A 27,417-nucleotide genomic window follows, 5' to 3' on the forward strand; every position below is an offset into this window, starting at 1 on the left:
GATCAGAGCAGACTTGACACAGTCACATACATCATAGAAACAGCCTGTAATTTTGAGCCCCTCCATGTGCCATAACTCTACACCTTCATGTCAAGGCCAGGACTGCACCAACTGTGCCGCCAATGGAAACATGACTTTTTGTACAATAGTGTGTGCATTTTAAAGTGATAAATAATGTCAGATGCATGTGTTGTGCTTGTAGCCTTGTTGCTCATGTAATTGCTTTTAGCATTGATGTATGGGGAACTACGGCTGCTGCTGATGAGCAGTGACCGTTGACACCATTTGCGATAATGTGCTGCAGCCAAGGGCACTGACTGAAGTATTATAAAGATTTATGTTTTTTCTGCTGACTTCTTTGAGCAGACAGGTGACTACAGTTGTATTGGCTGAGTCCTACCCACCACTTATGCATTCAGTGACCTAGAGACACAATAGGATTATCATGCTCCAGGGAAGTGGCATGCACAAATACTAAGGCACAACACCCACGCTCTGTCTCTGCAGCAAACACTCAAAAATGAAGTTTATACTTGTTTTACCAGTTTACAGCCATTCCAGTCTTAACCTTTGTCCCTGAAGAACACCACGGTACCAGAGTTCATTAACAGACTCACTTAAAATGCACTGCTCATTGTAACTTGTACTGTCAGTGTTGTCTTGGCCAGGATAGAGGGATCAAGGTTATTTTTCTTGTATATGCCAAGTTCATATTTTTGGAAAGCAATCCAATACAATAGCAAAACAAACAATTGCATGACAACAGATGGAAATGAGCTCATGGCTAAAGTTCAGTATGTTTATTCCATCATGTATCTTGTGTAGTGCTGGGCAATGATTAAAATTTTTAATCACGATTAATCGCATTTTTACGTACAAAATTCAAAATGAATTCAAAAGAAGTGTAAAGAGCATCAGCATTTTTATTCAGCAGCAGTTAAATAAAATATGAAGTATTCACTTGCCACAAAATCCTGAGCCACAATCATTAAAGTTGAAGAGGCCACTTCAGAGGTAACGTCAGAAACAACAGAGACATTAGACACTCATAACACATTAGGAGCAGCATAACCAGTCTAGTACCAAATGTCCCTAAACCAGAAAACACTTCAGTACAGTTTGTACATTCTTAGAACTTGACACTAAAGCATCATAACATTAGTTGTGCAAACAAACTCTTAACCAGTTAAATACAAATAAATACATTGTGTACATTTTAACTTAAACAATGTTATCAAACACAAAACTAAAGCTTATTGCCACTGCCAGGGCATTGAAGAGAACCAGAAAAGTTTGTAGATTCCTAAAACTGGGTGTTTTTTTTTACTCCTCTGCACTAAGCCAGTTGCTAAGGCGCCAGATTATTCACGTTTTTGCGGATCTCCCCAGCTACAGCGCCCGTCGAGACCTGCTCACGCGGGCCCCCGGCGGGACCTGCTCACGCGGGACCTGCTCACGCGGGCCCCCGGCGGGACCTGCTCACGCGGGACCTGCTCACGCGGGCCCCCGGCGGGTCCCGCGGGCCCCCGGCGGGACCTGCTCACGCGGGCCCCGGGCCCCCGGCAGGACTTGCTCACGCGGGCCCCCGGCGGGTTGCCTCGGCTGGCGCCTATAGCCGCTGACTTTGTAAAGTTAATAAACCAAAGCCATGGTCCAACATTAAAATCCATTTACACTACGAGAAAAGCAGCACAGCACAACTCCTCCACTGAGCATGTGCAGGACGACTCAGACGCACGTCTTTTGCTGAGTGTATTCTACGGACGTGAGTCCGGCGCGTCGAGAACGCGCGTCCGGTGCGTTTCTTTCTAATGTTCACGCGCTCAAATTCTGCGTCGGACGCGATTTGTCCGCAGCGGTTTGTACGAGGCTTTAGAACTGGTGCGGACCAGGGGAATCCGACCTGCGTTAATGCGCGTTAAAATAATTGATTGTGTTAAATAAATGATTGTGTTAAATAAGTGATGAGTTATAACGCGATAATAACGCGTTAACTTGCCCAGCCCTAATCTCGTGTGTATTCATTAACATGCATTGTCCCCCACTAAATGCTAAACAAATAATAGTATATAGTTTGATTTATTTATTTTATTTTTTATTTTTATTGAAGCCTCATGCAACTTCTCCCAATGGGAAATTGATTTACAGCAGTTTTATCGAACATAATGATGAACATGTAATACAGTACAGCAATAAACAGCTTGAGCTCATGCCTGAAGATGCAGAAATATATAACTCAACAATACTCAGGTCAAGAAAAGTCACATTGTACCACCAATGCTTAAGCTTGCTTGTGTGTTTCAGTGAAGGTAAATTGCAGACGAGACCAATAAAGTCCATAATAGGCATTTACATCGACTCATTATACTCATTTCATTGGTTAGAGTCAAGAAGAGATTTGTGGGGTCAAACATCTAAGTTGGTCATCAGATGAATCCAACAGAACCAACAGAAATAATAGAATGAAAAAGTTATTTATGTAAATGTTGAATTTATGTTTGTTTTTTCATTTAACTGAAAAGGCTCTTTGCAACTGTAATCTTATGTGTTGGTAATTGAAACAAATTATGGTTTTATATTGGTCTAAAAGATAAGACTTCTATACCTCTGCTTCTATCATCAATTCGCTGCACATAATGCATCTGTCCTAGCGATAAAACCAGTTCAACCAGTTTTCGAGAAGAGTCGAAACTGACTAGTAAATAAACAAACAAGTCTGAAAAAAGGACCTTACAAATACATTCAGAACAGTTTTTTGCCCTTAGTGAATAGTTTTGCTTTCAGATTTATTTACATTTCCAGGAATTGTGCCAAAAAGATAGAAAATTGTAGTTTGGCTTCTCATGTCTCTCAGCCTAATTTATTTGCTAAACGGAAGTGGAAAGTATTATAGTTTCAAATGCATTTCAACATTCTCTAATATTACCCGTGTGACGCTGCTGTGTGTCTTTTAGGCCAAAATAATGGGGCATGCTCCAGACGACTGTCACTGTGTTTCACCTAATAGGCTCCTGTGCCATTCACACAGACTACCTGGTCTTGATCTCTGACAGAAATACGCCCCGAACACATGACAATCGGACAGCTTGACGGGACTCTCTCTGATTTGAATCCCAAATAAAACTTTTGTTATTAAGTCAAGGGCAAAAGTTTTAATTTGCTCAGTTTTTAATAGACTGCTTCGTTGTGGGTCAGAAAAAAGGGGAGGAGACATCGGCATGGAAAGCCTGTCTAGTTTAGTTATCGGGGCGGCTCTGTCTGTGTCTTCTGTAGCATGAGCCCCCACACATTGTAGTACCAACAGGCATTTGAACAACTGCTTTGAGATAATTAAGTTTTTAGCGTCAGTTTTTGTATTGAAGGCAAGAGAAACGATGCTAGAGGAAACAGGTAAGTTGCTGTCGTTTATAGTTCAACAAAAATCTAGAGCACTATTATTTAAGTGGCGTTAAGATATTGCTGACAATTTGTTCTTACGTCATCACCATTGTATTTATCGTTTTTAATAGACAAAGTTTGATTCATGGATTGATTGTGAGATTGCTTATTTCAACTACCAAATGCATTGTTGATTGTGATCAGTTTGTGAACTGCAGCTGCCGGGTCATTTGTGTTGAGGAGAAGATGTGGAAAAGGTAAAGGATGAGACAGAGAGCTGGGAGATTAGGTTGCTGATTGGATATGGTTCTCGATTCAGCTCTCTGCCAGTGTCAATAACAAAGAGGAGATACAATTGTAAAGGCTGGGAGAAGGGGTGAGACAGAGTACTTGAGGTTTGGGTGTAATGGAGTCAAGACCCCTAACAGGCTGTCAGATGCTGCTCACTCTTCTGTCTCCACACTGCCCAGTCTGTCCCTGTTTGTGTGCTACAGTAAACAGTGTGCCCTGCTGATAAATCTTAATTACCCAATGGAAGGCAGGCTGTGTGCCATCTCTTCATGAAATGTCCAATCTCACTGTGTAACTTTTCTGTTTCCAAAGGTAAAGCATGGAGATAAGCCCTCCACCAGAGAAACTATGCAGTGCCTCTTTAAATACAGTACCTATTGTAGATATCAGAGAAAGCCAAGATTTGTATACCTCAGGTATTGTTACTGTGATATTGAGGTAATATTGGTAAATGCAAAAACTATAGAGCAAGAATTAGATTATTATTTATTTTCATTTAGTCATTTTTATTTTAATTGCGGGCAATTGTCCAGAAGCCCCATCCCTGTTAGGGAAAGTGGAAGAAAAGGAATATTTTCAGGTTGCCCTTGAAAAAGACATTTAGATCTTCTTTTTTTCCCCTGGTTAAATATTTTTTTTTTATAAATTTAAGAAAATATGAATGCTAATAATTCAAACTGATTTTTAATGCCATACCTGTTTGATCTTGTCAAATTTCTGAAGCTCAGCCAGACCAGGCCTGACTATTACTTGGACGGTAGACCGCTGGGATCTATCTTCGCCTATATATTCATTATTTATTTATACAGGGGAAAACCCAATGAGAAATTGTCTCTTTTTCATGGGTCCCTGTTAAAACACAACACAAAGTAAACAACAAACAATCACAAAACAAATTAACAGATACATAAAAACACATTTACACATACATTGTGAGAAAAAATTATACAAAACATACGTGCATCAGCACCAGTGCTTTAAAATCATTAAATTATTTTAAAAGTCTCTATGTTCCACAGAGAGGGAGCAAAGTTGTTTTTAACACTGTTTAACACTGTTGCTGTAGAATGGATATATATATAATATCATCATAATCTAGAACTGAAAGAAATATAGCCTGGATTAACTGTTTTCTACAATTAAGAGGAAAACACATTTTATTTCTAAAGAAGAATGACAATCTGGCTTTAAGATTGTTTGTCAGCTCTTGATAGTGTTTGTTGAAGGAGAGTTTATCATCGATCCAGAGGCCCAAGTATTTGTAATGGGATACTTGTTCAATCACATTACCATCGAGCATAAGAATAGATATATTTTTGGGGTTACTAGAGTGTCTTTTAGAGAACAACATACATTTTAGTATTAATGAATTCAAATTTTGAATTCCTTAATAATTTTAAATTAACAGAGTTTTGTTGGATGGAGTGAAACGCCTCTTGAATATTTTGAATACAGATGTGCCTTAGCACACAGAATTGCATCATCTGCATACAAGTGGATGCTACTGTCTTTTTGATTATGGCCAGTTGAGTTTATATAAATTGTAAATAACAGTGGTCTACGGACAGGGCCTTGAGGAACACCTTTATTAAGGTAAGAAAGCCATCAGCAGAAGGTAATCTGCAAACCATTTTTTAGAATGTGTATCAAACCCAATCACATCCAGACGATCCAAGAGAACACAGTGACCCACTGAATAAAAGGCCTTTGACAAATCAACAAAAACAGCAGCACATTCTTCATCATTATCCAATGCAATAGCAATATCATTTATAACTTTGGTAGCAGCTTTGATAGTGCTATGCCCTGGTCTGAATATGTAGTTAAGAAAGCACTCACCTGGTTACTTATTAGCCTCTCCAAGAGTTTTGCTTGGCAGGATAGTTTTGAGATTGGAAGGAAATTATTCAAATAATATTTCTGGCCTCCTTTGTTCAAAGGGAGAACAAAAGCAGTTTTCCATTGTAATGGGATATATTCAGTGTGAATTGTGAGATAAAAAAGGTAACATTGGTTCAAGGGTATCTATTATTGTTATTAAAACATAAAAAACTAAAGCCTCTGTACAGATTGATTGATTTATTTGTTGATTGATGATGCAGGAGGAACTAGTTTGTGCCCGGATGTACAAGCGGATGGATACAGTGTTTTGGTGTCACCAGGAGAATGGGGCTGGGGGCGCTGGTGTGGCCTGCCATGTGATAGTGGTGTTCTCTAAAAGCAGCCCCTAGCCCCAGAGTAATGGTTAATCATCGTGGGAAGTGTGGAGGCAGGGTAAGTGTGCTCCTGGCCTGGTCCTTGTGCTGGGTTTTGCCGTGCCGTAGTGTGACAGGGCAGTCAGGCGGATGCGGCGTGTGTTGTTGTAGCGATGTTGGTGGAGAAAGTCCTGTACAAGCACTCTGGCTGGGAGATGAGCCTGGGCAGCTCTCCCAGATTGGACAGCAGGCGTAAATGCAGTCAGTTTTGTTTTAACGGCTTTGTGTTTCCTTTGTTGTGGGTTTGAAGTCTGTTCTAAAAGTCGCTGCTGTTTCCGGGTACAAGCTTGATGGGACGTTCTCTTGTTCTGTTCTACACAAGTCTGCTCTCTCAACGCATGGCCCCACTCAAATAATCCACTTCCCGGGACTGTAGTGTCAATGTCAAAAGTACACATGAGTGAACTGCTTTTAGATTCAAGAATTTAAATCTGGGGAAAAGGCCACAATGAGAGCAGAAAACTACAGGAGAAGCACATTATAAAGGCATACCTCCACCAAGGCATTGACATTATAGTGAATTATATACTCCTGTTAAGTCTAATGAACTTGTTATTTGATTCAGCATTTAGTCAGTCACTTAACCCAATTAGGTCCTGAAAAACAGTTTTACACACATTTTAAAGTGTAAAATGACTATTTATGTATGACCTGGCCATACCTGCTTGCCAATGTCCAATCTCGTCAGTTCTCAGTTAGTACGTGGTGTTGTGTATGTTGTTGTGTTCTTAGGCAAGACACTTCACCCATACATTGCCTAGTGAAGTGCTTTGAAGTGCTATATAAATACACTATAGTTATAAAAATGATAAAACACTCAATTCCCCTGAATCAAATACTGACCACAACTGTGAATTATACTAGTATTCACTTTTATTTCCTTAGTTACAATTAGAAATATTGCTTCCTACGTTGGCTTGCTAACAGTCAGACAAATCAATCAGTTATTGCTGTCTTTCCACCTTTGAGTTACAACAGAAAGTGTTTTAAGATATCTTAATAAAACCAATGATGGGGCACTTACACTGTTTGATGTTCAAGGACATTAAAATACATCAACGTCATTATAAACCTCTTTCCTCCCAAAAGTATTATGCAAATCTAGAAGAGAAAGAAAAAGCTGTGCCTTTAGAGACAGCTTCCAACACATTTAACAGCACGATACAGTGTACCGCAGGCCCTGCGACAAGTTGGCCACTGTCCAGGGTGTAGCCCGCCTAAGGCCCGAAGTCACTGGGATAAGCTCCAGTCACCCGCGACCCCGAAAGGGAACAAGCGGTAGAAAATGGATGGATGGATGGATACAGTGTACTGTTTGCAGTGACTGGTCTGGTACTATGTGCAGCACTAGCCTAAGATTGTTCATTACAGAAGACACTGAAGTGCTACCAAATCTATTTTGTGTATTGTATTTATTTTAGTGAGTTTGATGGTTTAATTTCCTTTCCTTATTGTCAAAGGGAAAAGTTTGTTAATTGATTTGCAAGCTATTAATTGATTTGATTTAGTTCTAGTCTGCATTGTTATTCAACTATTCCTGTGCCAATTTAAATTTTTATGCATGGACTTGGTTAGACAGATGCTTATCCATGTTCAGTGCAGCCCTGTTTATGTAACTCAAATTGAATCCATGGCTCTTGACTGTCTCACTGGATGTAACCATAGTGAGATAATTGGCTCTAGTCAGTCGCTCTGTCACTCAGACCTGCGACAGAACTAGAGACCCACCATCTGACAGAGGCCCTATTAAACTCTGCGCATTTCAGTGCGCAAGTCATTTTCATTTATACCTATATTTTTAAATCCCTTACCTTCCGTAGGTGGACTCATCTTTTCAAGCTCGGTTCCTCCACCAGAGGGACATTTCTGGACTGAGATGATCAAGTACATAACTGCAGGGTGAAAGGTGCTGGCAGAGAAAGCATAACCAAGTGGCTGGCATAGTGTACAGGAACATCAGTCCAGAGTACGGGCTGGAGACCCCAAGGTCAAAGTGGGAAACACCCCAAAGGTGGTGCAAAATGACCGAGCCAAGATCCTGTGGGACTTCCAGATACAGACAGACACAATGGTAATGATAAACCAACCAGACATTGTGGTGGTGGATAAGCAGCAGAGGAAAGCCATTGTGGTTGACGTGGCAACCAAGTGCTGGCAACACCAGGAAAATACCAGAGAAGTTTTCCCATAAAAACATCAGAAAAACGCAGTTCTGGGAGGATTATGTTTTTTTGTTTGTTTTTTCAAATAGAAACATTAGGTATGTTTTTGTCATTGAGTTAGTGCCTGTGTTTAAGTACTATGAGAACATTACAGCTAATAGAGATGAATGTGTTCATTTATTGACTTTTTAGTGAGACAATGTACATAAATGTGGTATACATGGTTTAAGTTCAGGTCTAAGCTCCTTCACTGAAACACAGATTGGACCAATGCGCCTTGTGTAGTGTGTAATTAAAAACAAATATTTACAACAGTGTTGTTTTTGTGTTTTGCAGGCACAGAAATCATGGATCGAAAGAGCATTCAGCAAGAGAGAATGTGTTCACATCATTGTAAGCGCCAAAGACCCCCATAGGTGAGTAACATTTCCACAAATTTAAGTACATTAATTCTAATAATCACTGAGTTCTTCTTGACCTTTCTAATCAGATCTAATATACATAATACAAACCATTTACATCAATACAAATGAGGAACATTCCTGGTCATTGACAGTCACACGCTATCATAATAATACTAATCTGGTTTTAAAAATCTTAAGAATGACATTTGCATCCAAGCACATTTAAAAACAGTTACATGTTATAGTTTATCTATTTTCAAAGGCAATTCCATTCCTGTGTGTCAATTGACATTATAAGACCCCTTTTAGATAATGAAATTACACTTTCCGCCTTGCCTCCTCAGCCTTCAGTCTTATACTGCTCCAGAGCGGCTGGTGCTGTGATCTTATTAAAATCTGTACATGAGCTAATGCTACACCTCAGGGTGACACATTCAGAAAGTCAAGTCCAATTCAGGCCACTGCCGGTGTGAGTAAGCACATTAGCATAATTGCCAGAATGTAAATGTAAATGAAGACCAGGTAAGTTTATTTTTAGTCAGTATATTTAATGTAACTGTTCAAGTGAATTTAACATACAACTGAAGCATCCTAAAGGCATTGTCTTTTCTCTCTCCTTGTGTGAAGGTTAGAAAAGACAAAATATTAAAGTCATGTTGGGTCCATTAGAGTTAGTCAGGCATTTTTACAATCTTCATGCTATTCATTCTGCAACTCCAAAAGAGAGAGTGAAAAGGAAACATTGATAGCATTGAGTGGTTTTCAATTCTGTGTTGTACTGAAGAGACCCTATAGATTCCTGTCTGTTCCTTTCACAATGATGAGATTAGAGTCATGTGATGAAATGTCAGTTCAGGATCAAATACAAAGTACAGCTGCATGTGCTGCTACAGTCACGATTATACTACCGGTACATGTATGGTACAAAAAATGACTTTCAAGTAAAGTATGTGCAGTAACAAACCCTTCTCCAGGTACTGTGTACATATTCTGTATGGATTGCCCAAGGGCACAGTTGTATTTTGGTCTTTATGCAAGGGACAGGAGGTGAAGAAAACTCAATGAAAGGATGTACTGCTAAAAGAGCCCGAGGTAGATCTGTATCAGGTCGGACAATACTATGTACCCGAGTCCCGAGTGGGCCTTGGGCTGACAGCCAAAACGTATTTATTTTTTTACACTCTGCCCACATTCGCTCACTTATGGATTGTCACAGTCAGACCTTGCACTAAAAGTTATCCTGTTTCCCAGGTGTTGTTGTGGTCGTCTGATTGGTCAGCATGTGGGTCTGCCCCCGGGCATCTCCTCCAGTCAGAATGACAAGGCAGAGCGCTTGGCCAAAAATGACAGCTTGTCAGAGAAGTGGTCAATCAGCAAGCACACCCAGCTCAGCCCCACCGATGCCTTCGGCACCATCGAGTTCCAGGGAGGAGGACACTCCAACAAAGCCATGGTGACTGTTATTAGCATTATTTTATTCACTTTTATTTAACCAGGTAAGAACCCATTCGAGATCGAGACCTCTTTTTCAAGGGTGACCTGGGGAATGTAGTTTAGTTGTAGGAATATAGTGGTTGAATTATCATAGTAGTGTTGATAATTTGATAACATTAAAATTTGGGGGAAAATATAGCACCAAATGATTCTGTTCAGATAAGTTAGAGAAATCAATTGACCAACTGATCCGTTGAGTTGGAGATCACAGACAGTTGCAGCACTGGGATTATTAGGCTGAATTCAGAGTGTTTAATTATTCAGTCTGACACATGTCATGTTGGGTGACTATGTGTGAACTAGACAGATAAACAGATGCTCCACAACGCATGTGGCTCAGCAATCATAGGAAGCATCTGCTGATTACCTTATGCAAAGAATCTCTCCTACCACATTAGATCATGATTTTATTGGTTCTTTTACTCACCTGCTTTTTCAATTGTAATACACAAGTTCTATGGTCAGTGACGTTTCCCCTCTCGTGTCCTACAGTATGTGCGGGTGTCATACGACACAAAGCCTGACTTGCTGCTTCATCTGATGACCAAGGAGTGGCAGCTGGATCTGCCAAAGTTGCTCATCTCAGTTCATGGAGGCCTGCAGAACTTTGAACTACAGCCCAAACTCAAGCAGGTCTTTGGGAAAGGGCTCATCAAGGCTGCCATGACAACTGGAGCCTGGATCTTCACTGGAGGGGTCAACACAGGTATATCCATATGCTCTGTGTGTTCTCAAGTACATATGGGAGGCAGCTGGTTGTCATCGATGTGCGTCTTGGGAGAAATCCATTGATGGTTAAAGAGAGAGCTGTAAAAAAATTTGCATTTCCAGGTGTCGAGAGGAAATGACGAACTTTTGAAATCAACAACAAAGTTAGTTGTTGAGCACTGGTCATGACAGAAACTGATGGCTATTAAACTAAATCACAAACAGTGTGATTTTGGAAAAGAAAAAAATGTTCAAGGCCAGTTTATCTTCTTTTAAGTTTATAACAAAAGGACAATAATAATTAATAGACGAGATAAGTTCTCCCAAAACAACTCAACTCTCTCTAGTCTTCACATAGTAAGCAATAGAAAGTAAGTTTTTGTGACAGAATGAGTCCAGAGTCAAAAGCTTGTGAGTGCTAAATAATAAATGGTTAGATGAATTGGAGGCATAGTTAAGGATGAACAAAGAGGAGGGGTGAGTGTCAGTAGGAGAGATGTGATTCAGTGGTCTTCACATATATTTTCAGCGTCTGCAAGCCACAGACGCTGGCAAAAGTGTTCGTAACCCTGGAATTTTCCCACATTTTGTCATGTCACTATCACAAATGTAAAGACATTGGATTGGCACATGATTGTGACCATACGATTGTGAAGTGAAGGAAAATTGTACGTGATTTGCAGATTTTAAAAAAAGTGCACTATGCAAAAGTAATTCAGGCTCTTTTCCTACCTAATAATTCAATAGAGTTCACCTGTGGGTCATGTAATCCCAGTGTAAATGCAGCTGTTCTGTGAAGGCCACAAAAGTGTGTTAAGAGAAGGTTGAGGAGCAAAAACTATCATGAAGCCCAAGGAACACACCAGACAGGTCAGATGAAGTTTAAAGAAGGTTTGCATTATAAATAGATTTCCCAAGCTTTAAATATCTCACGGAGCACTGTTGACAACAACAATGGAAACAACAAATTATAAACCCACCAAGACGTGGCCCAGTGTCCGCACACAGTGGTGTGTGAATGGGTGAGTGGTCCCTTGATGCCTTAAAGGTAGAAACGTGCTATATAAATGAGACAATTTTAGTTGTGCACTACACAAATCTGGCCTTAATGGAAGAGTGGCAAAAAGAAGCCATTATTTGAAAAACACCCATAGAACTTCTGTTTGCAGTTTGCCGGTAGCCATGTAGGGGGTGCAAAATGGAACTCTTTACCTAAAAGAAAAACGTTATTCGTGGCGGAAAACTAACACGTCACCTGTTGGCGTCTGTAAAATACTTGAGACTGGGGTGATTCACCTTCAGCAGGACAACAACCCTAAACATAAAGCCAGATCTACAGTGGAATGATTTAAAACAAAACATATTCAGGTGTTAGAACGACCCAGTCAAAGTCCAAACCTAAATCCAATTGAGAATTTTTGGCAAGATCTGAAAGACTTGCAGCTTTAATTGCATGGAAAGGCGGTTCAATAAATGATTGACTCGGGGCCTGAATACTGTTGCACGCTGCACTTTTCAGTTTTTAATTACTTTTTTTTTTTTAATCTGGAAATCATGTACAATTTTCCTTCCACTTCACAATTGTTTGCCATTTTGTGTTGCTCTTTCACAAAAAATGCAGATACAATTTATTTAATTTTGTGGTTGTTGCAAGCCACTGTGTATCATCTACTCAAATCGTTGTCACATGTATCAACAAGAGAGAACAAAATACAATGCTTTTTGACTTGTGTCTAAAAGCCTTGTATTTTGAGCACATGCCTGATCTGTCTTTATGTTCACACAGGGGTTATCCGCCATGTGGGCGATGCACTCAAAGACCATGCCTCCAAGTCAAGAGGCAAGATCTGCACCATTGGGATCGCTCCTTGGGGTATTGTCGAAAATCAGGAGGATCTTGTCGGCAAAGATGTAAGTGTCAGATTGTACAAAATGAGCAACAATATGGCCTCTGGTACAAATAAGCTGCCTCTGCACTTTGCAGGTTGTTTGCAGGGTTTTCATGTACCATGCACCGCACAGTTGGTTACAGAGAGAGTAAATTGCTATTGACAGTTTATTAACTGAGATGCTGAGTTTGCCAATTCAATCAGAGACAGTCTTCAAAGTCTTCAAACAGTCCTTCAAAGTCAGCTGGATCATGTGTGACGGAGCGCCGCACACGGACTCGAATCAACGGGAACTCACTACACTTAATAGTTCATCACATTGTGTCCGAGTGAACGAGTCAAGCAGAGACGATTAATGCTTGGTAGCTCGAACAAGATGATGAAGTACTCAAACTCTTTTCGATGCTTGATTGGTTTTTACATTGAGCCTAATGAACGAATGCCACACTGAGCCCCAGTAGCCTGCACTATATCGAAGCAAACATTACATTACTGCCAGATTGTCATTATTTTAAACGCATAATACCAATTTCAAGTATATTGTGTTTGAATTTGGATTTTTTTAATATTCATGCGTTTCAGAGTTATGGAACACGAGTACTGATTGAAATGAACAATGAATATTATATTCTTTGAATGGTGAAAAGTACTCCAATGGCAACTATAAACAGGAAGGTGAAAGCCATGAAAAGCAAAGCAACTCCTCCTTTCTTGCCAGACAGATTAGACGAAACATTTCACTAAAACATAATTAGATGCAATTTGACTAAACATTTTGCCTATTTTGCCCAGTTTGATATTTTTTGTGATGTTTATAATTGTACTTCCTGGTGGGCCAAGAGCTGCAGTCAGGTAAGTCCATAACAGTTACCCAGCAACCATATGGCAATCAGGGGCCACAATCAATATCAATTACACATTAGTTATGATTGACAAACAATAATGAGGACAACACCTTTATTTTGTTAAATGATTGTTTAAACTTTCAGAAAAATATGTCGGAATTGCTTGTGAGCAGTTTTGATGGAATCTTGCTCATTGATGACACAAAGAGGGATTCAACTTTAGAACTCAGCTCTACTTCCTTTACTTTCAACTTGTATTTTTCCATTTTATTTCACAAACTACAACTTGACTGATGTAAAATTTATAATAAAAGAACATGAGGACCTGTCAAATGTACTTTAAAAGCAGAAATTCATACCACATGAAATAGTTACAGCAAATTATGTGATCTAACTTGTGCTTTAATACAGATACAGCTCCAGCAGATTTAAGTCAATGGTACTAATACTAATTAACTAACTAATCGTAATCACTGTTCATGTTTTTTTATGTTCTGATCAGGTGGTGCGTCCATACCAGACAATGTCCAACCCAATGAGCAAACTGACTGTCCTCAACAGCCTTCATTCCCATTTCATCCTGGCAGACAACGGCACGACAGGGAAATATGGTGCTGAGGTTAAACTTCGACGCCAGCTTGAGAAACACATCTCCCTGCAAAAGATTAATACACGTGAGTAAGAGTGTGTGTACCATGACAACGCTAACTGCCCCAGTCATTTCAGATGTATTATCTGATAGTGATAATGATGAAACTTCAGCTCTTGTTTTTCCAACACTTCCGCGGGTTAATTGAGTTCACATTCTATTTTAAAACCGCAAACAGACTAAAATTATTGTGATTTGGCTTGTACCGAACACATGTTCTGAGTATTCCTGACTATAACACAGTAATACATCTCATAAAGCCTTTGAAATGGTCCTATCCTTCAGAAAATTAAGTTTTTTAACCAAACTCTCCAGTAGCTCAGATGAATTATTGTTTTATGTGACACTGTTATAATTATTATTGATTTGGCTTTTTAATAGTAAACGTAATAACACAATATTACATAATTAGCACATTAGTCAGGTCATTGTGTACTTCACTGCATGTAAGTCGTCTTTGAGTTACCTTCAAAAGCGTTATATAAAAAAACAATGTATGATTATTATTATGACAGTGCTAATCTATTGTTATTTGTATTTGGGAGCGTCTTAGTTTCACATAAACTGGGCAAACCACTAGTTGTTGAGGTCTGAGGTCTTTAAAGATTGGCAAATAACAGATAAGTTATACGGTATTTGATTAGATATTTTCATTCTCTTTTTTTAACCCAGTGATGTGACCATTGAGCTTCCCTTTGTCATCCTATGCCTGGATTCAAACAGAAGGGGCTGGGAGGGCAGAGGGGCACTCAGTCGTCTCACAAGCGTCTGACAAGTTACTCAGGAGTCTCACACATCCCATGAAATCCCATTATACCCCGTATTTAACGTTTAGCATTTTTACCCACTGACAATGAATGCATAATCAACCAGCAATGTTTCTTGTGCATAAGAGGACACGACGCTTGGGCAAATCGAAATGCTTTCTATTTGTTTGAAGTAGCATCCGCAAAATTGATTGTCTGTCTAAGGTCTGTCAAACGGCTGGTCAGGGGAGATTTGAAATGTTGTCAGAGTGATAAAAAGAGATGACAGGACTTCAGAGGTTAAAACTCCAGCTCATGCATGGCCACTATTTTAATATTGAATTTAGTTTTTTGGTTTAGCTTTTTACTCATCGTACAGTCTCTCGCTTTCCCCAGAAACATGAAAGACGTGTGCTGGGTAGATATGCGTAATCTCCCCCTGTGGTGGTTTTGTGATGACTGGGCAATCCTGCAGCTAATCCTGCTGTGCCACCATGTGATTTTCTATGAAGCGGGAAACACTGTAAGTCTGTTAAAGCTATTCTCCCCGTCATTTAAAGGACATTTTTAGGTAGGAAGGAAGCAAGTAATTTTGGTCACGGACGTCTGGCATTCTTAAGGTTGTTAGGTTTGTAATTTGGTATTCTTGTAGCCACTGCTCTCATGTCCCACATAACACCTTTTCATTTCACATTAGCCAGAGTGTTTCCCACCTGTCAGATCTCATACTGGGATTACACTTGTGAGTGTCCCCTCCCATTGTGCCCTACTGTGTTTTCTCCACACAAGACAAACAAGTTGAAGGACAGCTATCAGGGTAAAGCATTTACACTTTAATTACCACTATTGATACGCCATTGTTTACATACTGAAGTATTGCAGACTGTGCAGGTTGACAATCTACTACCTGTACTGCATCTGTATTGATTGGTTGATGCTCTAATGCAGGAGTGTCCACTTTTTTCACTGAGAGGCGCATTTTTAAACTTACACGGAGCAGAGGACCACAGACATCTCAACAATGAAGTGAACCATTCTAAATTTTGCATTTGACATAGTTTTGATCCTCCACACCTTTGATAAGACTTGAAACATTAATATTAGGTTGGTGTAAAGTAAATTGCATTTTTCCAATTTTACAGTAAAAAGTTCTACATTTTGTTGTTCAGGCCAACTTAACAGGAAGCTTGAGGGCCAACAAAAAGTTGGTCTGAGGACCACATGTGGCCCCCAGGCCACAGTTTTAACCAGTGTTGGGAAAGTTCACTTTCTACATGAACTAGTTCAGTTCATAGTTCACACATTTTGAAATGAACTAGTTCAGTTCATAGTTCATAGTTCAAAATTTTGAATTTTGAATTTGAAATTTTGAAGTTCAAAGCTCCAAAAAATGAACTGGTTCAGTTATTTTTTTCAATATTAAGCTATAATGTTTCTAAATCATTTCCACAGCCCATGTACAACCACAGGCAGCAATTATTTTATTAGTTTAAAGCTGAAACTGTGTGTCAGATTTCGTCTTCATATCCAATTTTGAATCCTTACCCAGGATTTACATTCACATTGAAGGGACAGACGTCCCCAGAGGCAAAGTTTGCACAGAAATTTTACATTGTTCCCATCCTCACCAACCATATCATAAAACTCACGTTACTGGTCATAGGGCAACTCGTGCTGCTCTGTTGCTGTCGCATCCATGCTGCTTTTTGTTTTGATGCGCATGTGCAGTGCCGTGCGTGCGACACTTGAAATCTCTCTCTGTCTGCAATAGCGCTATCGGCCTCTACAACTTCAGAGCTCTCACACTTGCCAGGCTCTGGTTGGGCAACATAACGGTGTGTTTTTCGCCTGGAAGTCTCTAGAAATCTGACACCTTATTGAGCAAAATTAAAAAGAATAAACGTGGCGTTCACAGACACCAGAATGAACGCGTTCACAGTATCGTTTGTCGCAGTAATACAGTGCGTTCAGTTCACGTTCACCAAAATTATGAACGCGTTCATGAACTTTCGTTCAATGAACATGTTTAGGCACAACACTGGTTTTGATACCCCTGCTTTAATGTAGACACTTAATACTTTAAGACAGTAAAATCTGTCCATGAACATTTTTGTCTTTTCTACCTCTCAGTCATAAAAGGTGAAAATCAGTTATTATCTTTGATAGTTATTTAAATGCATCAGTCATTTGAAAGCACACATTAATAGATAAGTCTATTCAAATGAAAGTGCCATCTTGAGTGTCGTGTCCCACAGTCCGTTTAACTTAAGAGACATAACTACTTCATGTATGAATGTGCTATTTAAATGCCTATATTTACTGTGTGACCTTCACTGACCTTTGTATAGAAGTGATTTCATTAATCACCCCATAGGTAAAAGATGAAGGGACTGCGCAGTAATTGAATCCAGGAGCCGTAAGGTCCATTGCAGATTAACTGTGACATTGTGACCTCCACTGTGGAGCCTATAGACAAGAGATTATATCAGTTGTTAAGCAATGGACAGGAGCTGTTTTCAATTTGGGGATAAAGCCTATATACATAACTTACTTTTTATAAACCTATTGTAAAAATATACCAGGTGCAAACAAACATTGTTTTTTGCAATTCATTGGGCTCATGAGGTCCAGTATCGACAAAAAAAATAAGCAAACCAAGTGTAGGACTTACCTCAAATAAATTCATATTTGACATCTGAACAAGAATTGGAAGAGAATGTCTGTTCATGCACCAATAGTCTGAAAAAAACAATGTCAAGATGATCAGCATGAACTTGTGGATTGTTTGCCCTGTGGAACATTGGTAAGTGACGTTGCTCCCAGAGTTAGCCCAGGTTCTGCCTTTGCATGAATGACAACGTGCTATCTAGTGTGGAAAGAATACAGATGCATGTCCATAAATTAAAACAAGAACGTTTTCAGAGGTCAAAGCCAGTGATTTTTTGTGGTTAATATCTCTCTGTGATTACGTGGGCTTATCATTATAAAACTAAAAAGGTTAAATGTCTGAGAAGATTTATTTCCACCAAAACTCAAATCCAAAATTGGAATCATCACATCGAGCTTCAAGTTTAAAATGGCAAGTTTGTGGACTCAATATTTAGCAAATAATAATCTGGTTCAATGTTTGTATATTTTCTCTTTTGGGGTTATTTTATTTCAAAACTGTTCAACTTCCAGCTGATTTAAGGTCTTGCAGGATGAGCCCATGCGATTGTTTTAATTAGATGTACCATCCTCCTCCTTTCATTCTCCTTCTGTTTGTTTTTAATAGAGAATGTACATTATAGATAGAAATGTATGGCCTTGGGTTCTGATTAAACACCTCGTCTTGAGTCCAGGCTTTTGTTGTTTTGTGCATGGATAAATTGAAAACAGAAAAGCTTCAGAGAAAAGGCTTACTTTATAATGTCGAGGTTTGCGGCTGCTCTGTTCTCTCTTATCTCCATCTTGGGCGTCCAGTGTGTTGGCGCTGAATGCTCCGATGTCACCTTGAGCTCTGAGGGGGGCAACTGACATTTCACAGACTAAATGATCAATCAAGAAAGTTATGACTGTTTGAAAATGAAAATAACGATTAATCCCTGACATTGAAAGGTCATCTTCTGTACAGTTGCTAAAATTACTTTTCCAACCCACATTTCTGAAAGTTTTAATTTAAAAATCTCAACAATGTTGCTTTTCATTGAGCAACTATGCAATTGTGCAGGGACAAATAGAGGGCATCTTGAAAATTAAAAAAAAATCACTGAAGGCTAATTTTTAGGGTCAACACAGTAAGTATTTATTGTATTGTCTAGCACTGTAGCATATAGTATTAAATGTGTTAAAGTCATTATTTATTACAAATATTCAATGCCATTCAGATCAAATTGTGAATCATAACAGGACTTCTGCATACATGTGGCCAACAGTGACATTTTGCTTTTTGTTTTAATTTGATTTTGTACCGCTAGATTTGATTCCCTACATTGCAGTTTGTTTACATGTGTGTGCGCCCTTCTGTATGGGATGATTTTGCTCCAAAAAAGAGCTCTTAAACCAATCAACCATGGCACAGCTGTGCTCTCCCCCCTTATCCGCTCCTCTGCAGGCTTCCATTGGACTAAATTCTGCTTTAGATCGTACACTGTGAACCTCATAAGTCATCAATATCAATTCTTCATCTGACATATACACAGATTGTGACAGAAAATACAGAAGAAGGAAAAAAGAGAAAATGCATTTCTTTAACCTGCTTCTTTCACTCAGCACTCTCCTGATTTGAGGTTGTGAGATGTGTTGTGGCACAGTGTTTTACCTCTTTGAAGTATACAAGGCCCCTAAAATATTTGCCTTATGTAACTGTCCCTGTTCCACGGCTGCACAAGGCTGTGTGAGGCAAAGCGTAATGGTCCTGCTGCGGATGCGCCTCCAATTCTGTGTGTATTGTATGCCACTTTAACACAGCTTTTGAATTAGGAGACTCACAGCACCTAGCAGGAAAGCAGGAAAAAACAATGTCGGGTTAAAAGGTTTAGGCTATAAATTGGGCCAGCATAAGGCTTTGGAGGTACAGTAGCTCAGTGAGAATGGCTTAATTGGAAAAAGAGAGGAAAAAGAAAAAGAGGAGTTGAGCCAGGAATGTAAAACATTGATAACTCCATTGAGGATTTAGAAAATGATGTTAAAATCTACAGTAGCTTCTCCTGTGTGTAGTCCTATGTGCTGCTAACCCACCTGCTAATTATGCACAATTATCCTAAAGAGTCTGTGATTAGCAGGCGCAGTGCCAGAGTCAGGTTTATTCGTGCAGCGCACACAGCAGAGCCACAGGAACGACACACAAAGTAGGCTGGTTATTTTTGGTCCAGGTGCTTTATAAAAAAGACTGGCTGCCATAATTAGCAGCATTTTTTTAACAAGTGATGACAGCTGTCACATTTACTGTTTCTATTTATGCACCAATTGTAGCCTTTTTGTGACTCTTTGCTGTCAGTTTTATATAATCCTGTTATTGTTATGTATGTGTGTGATGGCAAGTACATGTTTTTCTCACTCTCACTGTGTCTTTGTGCAGGTATTGGACAGGGTGTGCCTGTAGTGGCGCTGATCGTTGAAGGAGGACCTAATGTGATCTCAATAGTGCTGGAGTACCTCAGGGACACACCTCCAGTCCCGGTGGTCGTTTGTGATGGCAGTGGCCGAGCCTCAGACATCTTGGCCTTTGGACACAAATACTCAGAGGAGGGAGGGTATGGATTCTCCATAATTCATGGGAGTACCAAAAGTGAATGGCATTTCATTATACAGTGCATCCGAAAAGTATTCACATCAGAATCAAAATCAGAAAGGGGTTTATTGTCATTGTCAGTGAACTTGTCAGTGACTTGCTTTGGCATTAAGGTGCATCATACAACAATGAATACTGGTAATAATAGTAGCAAAACATATACGAAAAATGACCTGTAAAACATGTCATGTTAGAATTTACAAATAAAATAGAATAGACTTCTGAATATATACATAATTTACAGTTGGTTGGAATCATGCAAAAAAAATGTGCAGTGCAATAATTGGTTATTGGTTTGAATAATCGTAAAAGTGGCAGGTGTTCATGAGTCCAACGGACTCTTTCAGAGGGAAAGAAACTGTTCTTGTGGCGGGAGGTTCTGATCTGGATGGACTGTAGCCTCCTGCCTGAGGGGAGTGGCCTCCTGCCTGAGGGGAGTGGCCTCCTGCCTGAGGGGAGTGGCTCAAATAGTCCGTGTCCAGGGTGAGAAGGGTCGACTGTGATCAGACCTGCTCGTCCCAGAGCCCTGGAGATGTACAGGAGGAAGTCCGCTGCCGATCACCTTCTCAGCAGAACGCACAATGCGCTGTAGTCTCTGTTTGTCCCTGGCTGTGGCTCCAGTGTACCACATGGTGATGGAGGAGGTGAGGATGGACCCAATGATGGCCGTGTAGAACTGCACCATCATAGGCGCTGGCAGCTTGGCTTTCCTCAGTTGCCGCAGGAAGTAAATCCTCTGCTGGACCTTCTTGATGAGGGAGCTGATGGTGGGCTCCCAGTGATGCTGGTGCTGAGGAAGCGGAAGAAGTTTACGGTGGAGATTGGGGAGTCTGTTATAGAGAGGGAGGTCTGGGGGGCTGTTGCTTTCCTGAAGTCCACAATCATCTCGCACTGCACCAGGACACCAGCCGGTCCACCTCCCTTCTGTAGACAGACTCATCCTTGTCCGAGATGAGCTCGCTGAGTCTGCAAACTTGATCAGTTTTACGGAGGCGTGGCTGGAGATGCAGCAGTCTGTGTACAGGGAGAAGAGCAGGGGAGACAGTACCCAGCCCTGTGGAGCTCCTGTGCTGATAGTCCGAGTGTCTGTCCAGTCGCACGCACTGCCTCTGATCCGTCAGGAAGTCAGTGATCCACCTGCAGGTGGAGTCAGGCACGTTGAGCTGGGAGCAGAGCAGGGAGGATAGTGTTGAGAGCAGAGCTGAAGTCCACAAACAGGATCCTGGTCTAGGTTCTCGGGGAGTCCAGATGCTGCAAGATGAAGTGGAGTGCCAGGTTGATGGCGTCATTTTTCCCCCCACATTTTGTTATGTTACAGTCTTATCCCCAAAATGTATTAAATGTATTATTTTACTCAAAATTCTATAAACAATACCCCATAAAGACAACGCTAAAGAAGGTTTTTGGAATTCTTCAAGTTATTTAAATTGAAAGCAACTTTTTTTTTGATAGCACTGTCCATTTAATTTGATCCTCTTTTGACTTATTCATTGTTTTATGTTGCACCTAATTACCAAGACAAGTTCCTATGTTTGTGAATTTTGTTCATTGACAATGGTAATAAACACTTTCTGATAGTTATTTACAGCCTTTGCTGAATATTTGTTGAAGCACCTCTGGCACAAAATACAGCCTCAAATCTTTTTGAGTATAACGCTACAAGCTTGGCTTTATGGGCAGTTTCTCGCATTCTTCTTTGCAGAACCTCCCAACCCCAATAGGTTTGGTTGGTGAGCGTCGGTGCTGTCCAGAAATGCTCAATAGGGTTCAAGTCTGTGCTCTGGCTGGGCCACTCAAGGTCTGAGAGTCCTTCAGATGCCTTGTCATGTCATGTGCCTTTCACTTTTACCGTCTGGCCACTCTACCACAGGCCTGATTGGTGGAGTGCTGCAGAGATGGCTTTTCTTCTAGAAGGGTCTCTTCTCTCCACAGAGACACCCTGGGGATCTGTCCATCGGGTTCTTGGTCACCTCCCTGACTAGGGCCCCCTCCCCCGATTGCTCAGTTTGGCCAGGTGGCCATTCCAAGGAAGAGTCTTAGTGGTTCCAAATCTGTTCACGGATGATGGAGGACACTGTGCTCATAGGAACCTTCAATGCTGCAGAAATGTTCCTGTACCCTTCCCCAGATCAGTGCCCTGATACAATCCTGTCTCAGAGGTCTACAGACGTGTGCTTTTCCAAATCATGTCCAACCAACTGAATTTACCACAAGTGGACTCAAGACAAGGTGTAGAAGCATCTCAAGGATGATCAGTGTAAAAACAAATGTACCTGAGCTCAATTTTGACAGTGACATGGCAACCACTGTGAATGTTTCTGTACAAGTGCTTCTTTTTTTAAACAATCTTCTTTCAAGTTGTCCTTATGGGGTATTGTTTGTAGAATATTGAGGCAAATAATGTATTTAATGCTTTTGGGAATAAGGCAGTAACTTGGAGTTTATGTGTAATGTGGAAAAAGTGAAGCGCTGTGAATAGATTTCTGATGCACCGTATACTTTTATTATTCTGTTGGTTTAGTGCCAAAAGCTTATAGTTCTTCAATGTTTTATAATTCATTTGATTGCCAATCAGATGTGTATTGTGTTCACTCAGAATGTATAGTCAAGTGTAGTACTTTCATCAGTTTGAGTACAATTGAATTAATGAAACTAGTTTCCACTGTGAAAACAAGATCAAGAAAACCAACTTAAATGTGGTCATCATACATTAGATGCAGTGGTCCTGGACAAACTCTTTTTTCTCTAAACTTTGTTTCTATTTCTGGTTCCTGGCTTATCTGGCTCCCGGGCTCTGGTTTCATCTTCTCACATCTCTACTGCTCCAGGATAATTAACGAATCTCTAAGAGACCAGTTACTGGTGACCATCCAGAAGACTTTCACCTACAGCCGCACACAGGCACAGCATCTGTTCATCATCCTCATGGAGTGCATGAAGAAGAAGGAGTTGGTGAGTGTGCACTCGTATGTGATGCTAATTAACAAGACACTACTCCATTGTAGATTATTTGATATGAAAGAAACATATTCAAGATTATACATACTATTACTGACTACAGTAGGCTCTATAAATATGCTGTTTGTGTTTTTATTCCCTTAATGAATTGATTGTCAAAATGGAGCTTTGTCATAATTATATTTATATTGAACCAACTACTAAACCATCTCATGAATAATATATGATGTTAACTCCATGTAAATGTATTGAGGTGACCTTCACCTTGAGATTGTGCAATCAAAAAAGAGGACTCATGTCGTTCCAAACACAGCACTGACACACGTGTTCCTCAGGGACTAGACCCAAGGCTTTTAAGTAACAACCAGCATCTTATGGTGGAAGTGGATGTTTTATATGTCACCATGTGTGCATTTTCATAAATGTGTTTGCCGTTTACTCTGCATGAGTTAATCACGCTTCACAGATTACTCTAGTATAGGCTGTCGACACATTTGTGGACATGAGACTGAAAGTGCCATTTCAGCATGCAATCTGCACATAAAACGCTCTGCCCTAGAGATGAGGAACACGTCTCTGTTACGCTCACCACGTTAGCCAGATAAACAGCTTGCTGCAGTAATTGCTTCTTAGCTCTTCTGCTAACCAGCACTGTTTTTTAAAATGAGTTTTGCCTTTTGGCCATTTGTTGTACATTTAATAGATGATAGCTTGTTCCTCTGGAGTGGACAAGGTTTTCCTCCTCTTCTTTTAGAGAACACTGCTCTTCAAATGGAGATCTATTCTATGATAACAATCTATTATACAGTTTGAAAGCATTTATTTTCTCATTATCGTGTCCATGTAGACAAGCACACTGTTTGGACCCTGCAGGGCTGTTCTAAAGACAAGATGATGGTGACTGAAGCGCTGTCCACAATTGTTTTGACATTTTTATTCTTTACTTTGAGTTTTCTGAAAAGCACCATAGGAGCTTGCACCCAGAAACAAACAATGGTTCATTTGGAGAAGTGGTAAAACTGACAGTGTTTAAATTGCCTCCTTTTGCCTGTGCACATTTATGGCGAAAAGGCAAAAAACCTGATGTGCAATGTCATGTCATGGCTATTTTTTTTTCCCTCAAACATTTGTCACCATTCTTAGGGGAGTTTGTATTCCTCTTTACATTATTATTTTGATACAACAGAACAAATGTTAATATATACACTACATAATTGTGCGTGTAAATGTGTTTTTGCCACTATATTCTTATCAATATTGATGATATTGATCAATGAGGGTTGTGTCTATTGACAAGGCTCAAATTGTTAGCATCAGTTTGTTTTAACAGAAGTAGTTGTAGAAAGACATACATATTACTTATTACTATTTGTCAAATCATAACTGTTGTGTAATTGATATGGGTTTTTGCCCTTGTTTACAGTATGGTTGCTAGGTAACAGTTGTGGAATTACCTCTGCTTCTGCCACATCTATCGATTTAGTGGATTTTTCCATGTGATTGTTTTGTTTTACTTGAGTAATTTTATTGTTACTGTATCTGTACTTTTTACTCAAGTAACAGAATTGAGCTCTTCTTCCACCCCTGGATTATGACCTACAATTAGCAACTAGCTGAACACAGTCTGCTTATTATGTACAGAACATTTAGACAAATTAGATGAACATGACTTGTTTGTTTTAAACCACATAATTATTTTGCAGTGAATGTTTTTGAAGATTATCCAAGGGCTGGTATATCTTAAATCACCTGAGCTCATGAAAAGAAGAGTGAAGAGGAGAAGTGTTGTGTTTATCTGTGTTCTTGAGAGGCAAAGTGGAGGAGCTGGTGGCTTTATTTCCTTATTTTCAGCATGTTGGTTTATTCATGCAGACGTGTTGCGCTTCAGTTATTTTCCTGCTTCCTTTTCTGTGTTTGTCATACTCGCAACTGTTTATTCCCATGGGACACAATATGACCACCGTTAACGTTAAACTTTATTTGTGCAGCCCATCTCTTAATTTCCTCACGTTGCTTCACCTTGTGACAGGATCCCCCATTTGTGTTTGAATTATTCAGCTGGCAATTGTCTTTATGTGTTTAATTTGGATTAAATATGGAGGAGGTACTGCAGACCCACTGTGTTCCCCCGCCTCCCGTCAACAGAGACTAAGAAGGAGTAGGAGGAAGATGAGGAAGAGAACAAGTGACTTAAATGGACCATGAGCGAAGGAGGGCTGGGAAGGAGGGCGCAGCGTAAAAGAACCAAGATAAAGCAGATTATTTGGATTTAAACAACACATTTCAGCACAAGAGTTACAGGAAGAAAAAGAAGGGGCACATTTATTCTCCAACATCTTCTTAATATTTAATGGTCATATCTATTTCATGCACACGACATGATTAGCACTGTGTTTTTTTTAATTATAGCATTCACGGCACTCAACACTTGGACCACAGAAGCTGCTCCCCTGCGTGTAGAAGACGTGTGCCTTGTGTACGCGCATGTCGCAGCATGAGTCCACGCCTGTTAAATGAAGATGAATGTTTTCTAATCTGTGTGGCTCATTGCTGCGTGAAGACCACTTTCCCATTCCTTTAAGCATGGAGTTCCTTCTTTCTGGCAAATGTGCACATGATCTGACTTTCCCTTCCACCTCCTTCCTGCTCTGTTTTCCATTGGTTAAACAGGCACAGTATGGTGACATTAAATCCTGCTGTGTTTTTGGTCTTCCGTTGCTAAATGGGGTTGTAAAAGTGCAAGTCCTGATATAGAATAGGCCTTCGAACACTCGTGATGAGCATCTTGCATGTTTGCTGGGACAAAAGCGATGGCGCACAAGCTCAGTGTTTGCTCTCTCTGGTAATGAGTCCCTGAACGGTCATTGGGATTAAATTAGTAGCCCTTTATTGTCATAGTGATTTGGTTGCTCTGCCTATGCTGCTGTAGAGGCTCGTTCAAAACAGGTTGCACTATTCCAAAGGGTCACCTTGGGGATACGGCTTAGGAAGAGAGGAAGTGGGGGAGGACAAGGCGGTGATGCATGTAGCAGTGGGAGGCTGTTGCTAGATTAGCGTCTGGAGGCGGGAGTGAGGCTGTGGGATGAGGTGCAAACGGATAGTGCTGGAGGTAAAGGTGAGCGGACCTGAAGGGAGAGAGAGAAACAAAAGACAACACCTGCTGTAATCATTACTCTCCTCCACTGCATCTCCATCCATCTTGTCCTGATACAGCCAAGACCTCAGTCGATGTGGAAGCGTACTGTATGCTGTACTATAGAGTGTATCTAATTGTAAGGGCTGTTTTCTGTAGGTAGCTATATCACTATACTATTTTAAATACCGTTTACTAGGATACAAAAAGGATATGTGACTTACAATTAACCTCTTCTAGCCCATATGGCTCGATCTGACATATACACATGTAATCATGTTAAATGATATGCTCTGGTCCATTTCAAATAAAAAAATAAATAAACGTTCACTGATAAATCACATGTAGTAAAGATTATTGTGTCTGCTCCAAAACTATTGTAAAGTTGGCATTTGCTTTGCATTTGAAATGACATCAATGACATCATCTTAGTCATATGATATTTTGTGTAGCTTTTGTATTATAGTTAACGTCTTATTTATTTATGGTTTTCTTGCTAAAACATTTAAGACATCTCAGCTCAAATTCATTTTACTCTCCAAAGCTGAGTCATTTACTCATGCTTGAAAGCACATGGACTTGGTTAGATCATGTTATTGCACGAGTGCTAAACAGATGCCTCCCTAAATGTGTTGTTAACATCAATTAGAATGAAAGCCGAGGCATTCTACCAAAGACTAATCTAGCCACTGGCACAGTGTGACTAAAGTCCAAAATACAGAAGAAATTACCCACTGCACAATACACTTATTGGTCTGTGTGCTCATAAGAAATCTCAGTCGATATTTTCATATCCCATCGCACCTCTATTTCACCTGGGGAAAGACCGCCTTATTACACACGTGGCTACACACACATCTAACTCCACACACCCGATGCTATTAGTGATTGATTTTGCAATGCATGAAACTGAAGGAAGATATGAGATGATCTCGTGGTCTCGTTAATCTGTGGGGGCGGAGCCAATGTATCATCGACATATGATTTACAACAGATGAATGAGCATCATGACAGAGACTGAATCATCAGTGGAAACTATAACACTTTTACATTGTGATGTAAGGAATGTGTGGAAGAGGAGGGTTATCCCACAATGTTGCAACATTCCCGAGGGCGCATGCAGCTGCAGCAAATCCCACAGATTCCTGGAGTTACACAAAATGAAGCCATTTAGAGGGAAAGATGAGCTGCAGGGAGGAGAGGAAGGTGGGAGTAGATGGATGTGTGGATGTT

At 40.1% G+C, this 27,417-nt stretch overlaps 1 protein-coding gene across 14 annotated transcripts in view; it reads left to right on the plus strand.

Annotated features, from left to right (window-relative positions):
• The window catches only part of trpm3 (transient receptor potential cation channel, subfamily M, member 3), a 105,009-nt gene that overhangs the window by 53,161 nt on the left and 24,431 nt on the right, over positions 1–27,417 (plus strand). For all 14 annotated transcript variants that reach the window (XM_072434154.1, XM_072434151.1, XM_072434157.1 and 11 more), the window contains exons 2-8: positions 8,423–8,502; positions 9,742–9,943; positions 10,477–10,690; positions 12,479–12,603; positions 13,929–14,100; positions 19,881–20,055; positions 22,922–23,045. In XM_072434154.1, coding sequence (XP_072290255.1) covers positions 8,423–8,502; positions 9,742–9,943; positions 10,477–10,690; positions 12,479–12,603; positions 13,929–14,100; positions 19,881–20,055; positions 22,922–23,045 — 1,092 coding nt within the window. The remainder of the gene's footprint in view (positions 1–8,422; positions 8,503–9,741; positions 9,944–10,476; positions 10,691–12,478; positions 12,604–13,928; positions 14,101–19,880; positions 20,056–22,921; positions 23,046–27,417) is intronic.

This window comes from Eucyclogobius newberryi, unplaced genomic scaffold, assembly GCF_026437365.1.
Source record: "Eucyclogobius newberryi isolate DKJ021-1_F unplaced genomic scaffold, fEucNew1.0.hap1 SCAF_6, whole genome shotgun sequence".
Classification (NCBI taxonomy): Eukaryota; Metazoa; Chordata; class Actinopteri; order Gobiiformes; family Gobiidae; genus Eucyclogobius; species Eucyclogobius newberryi.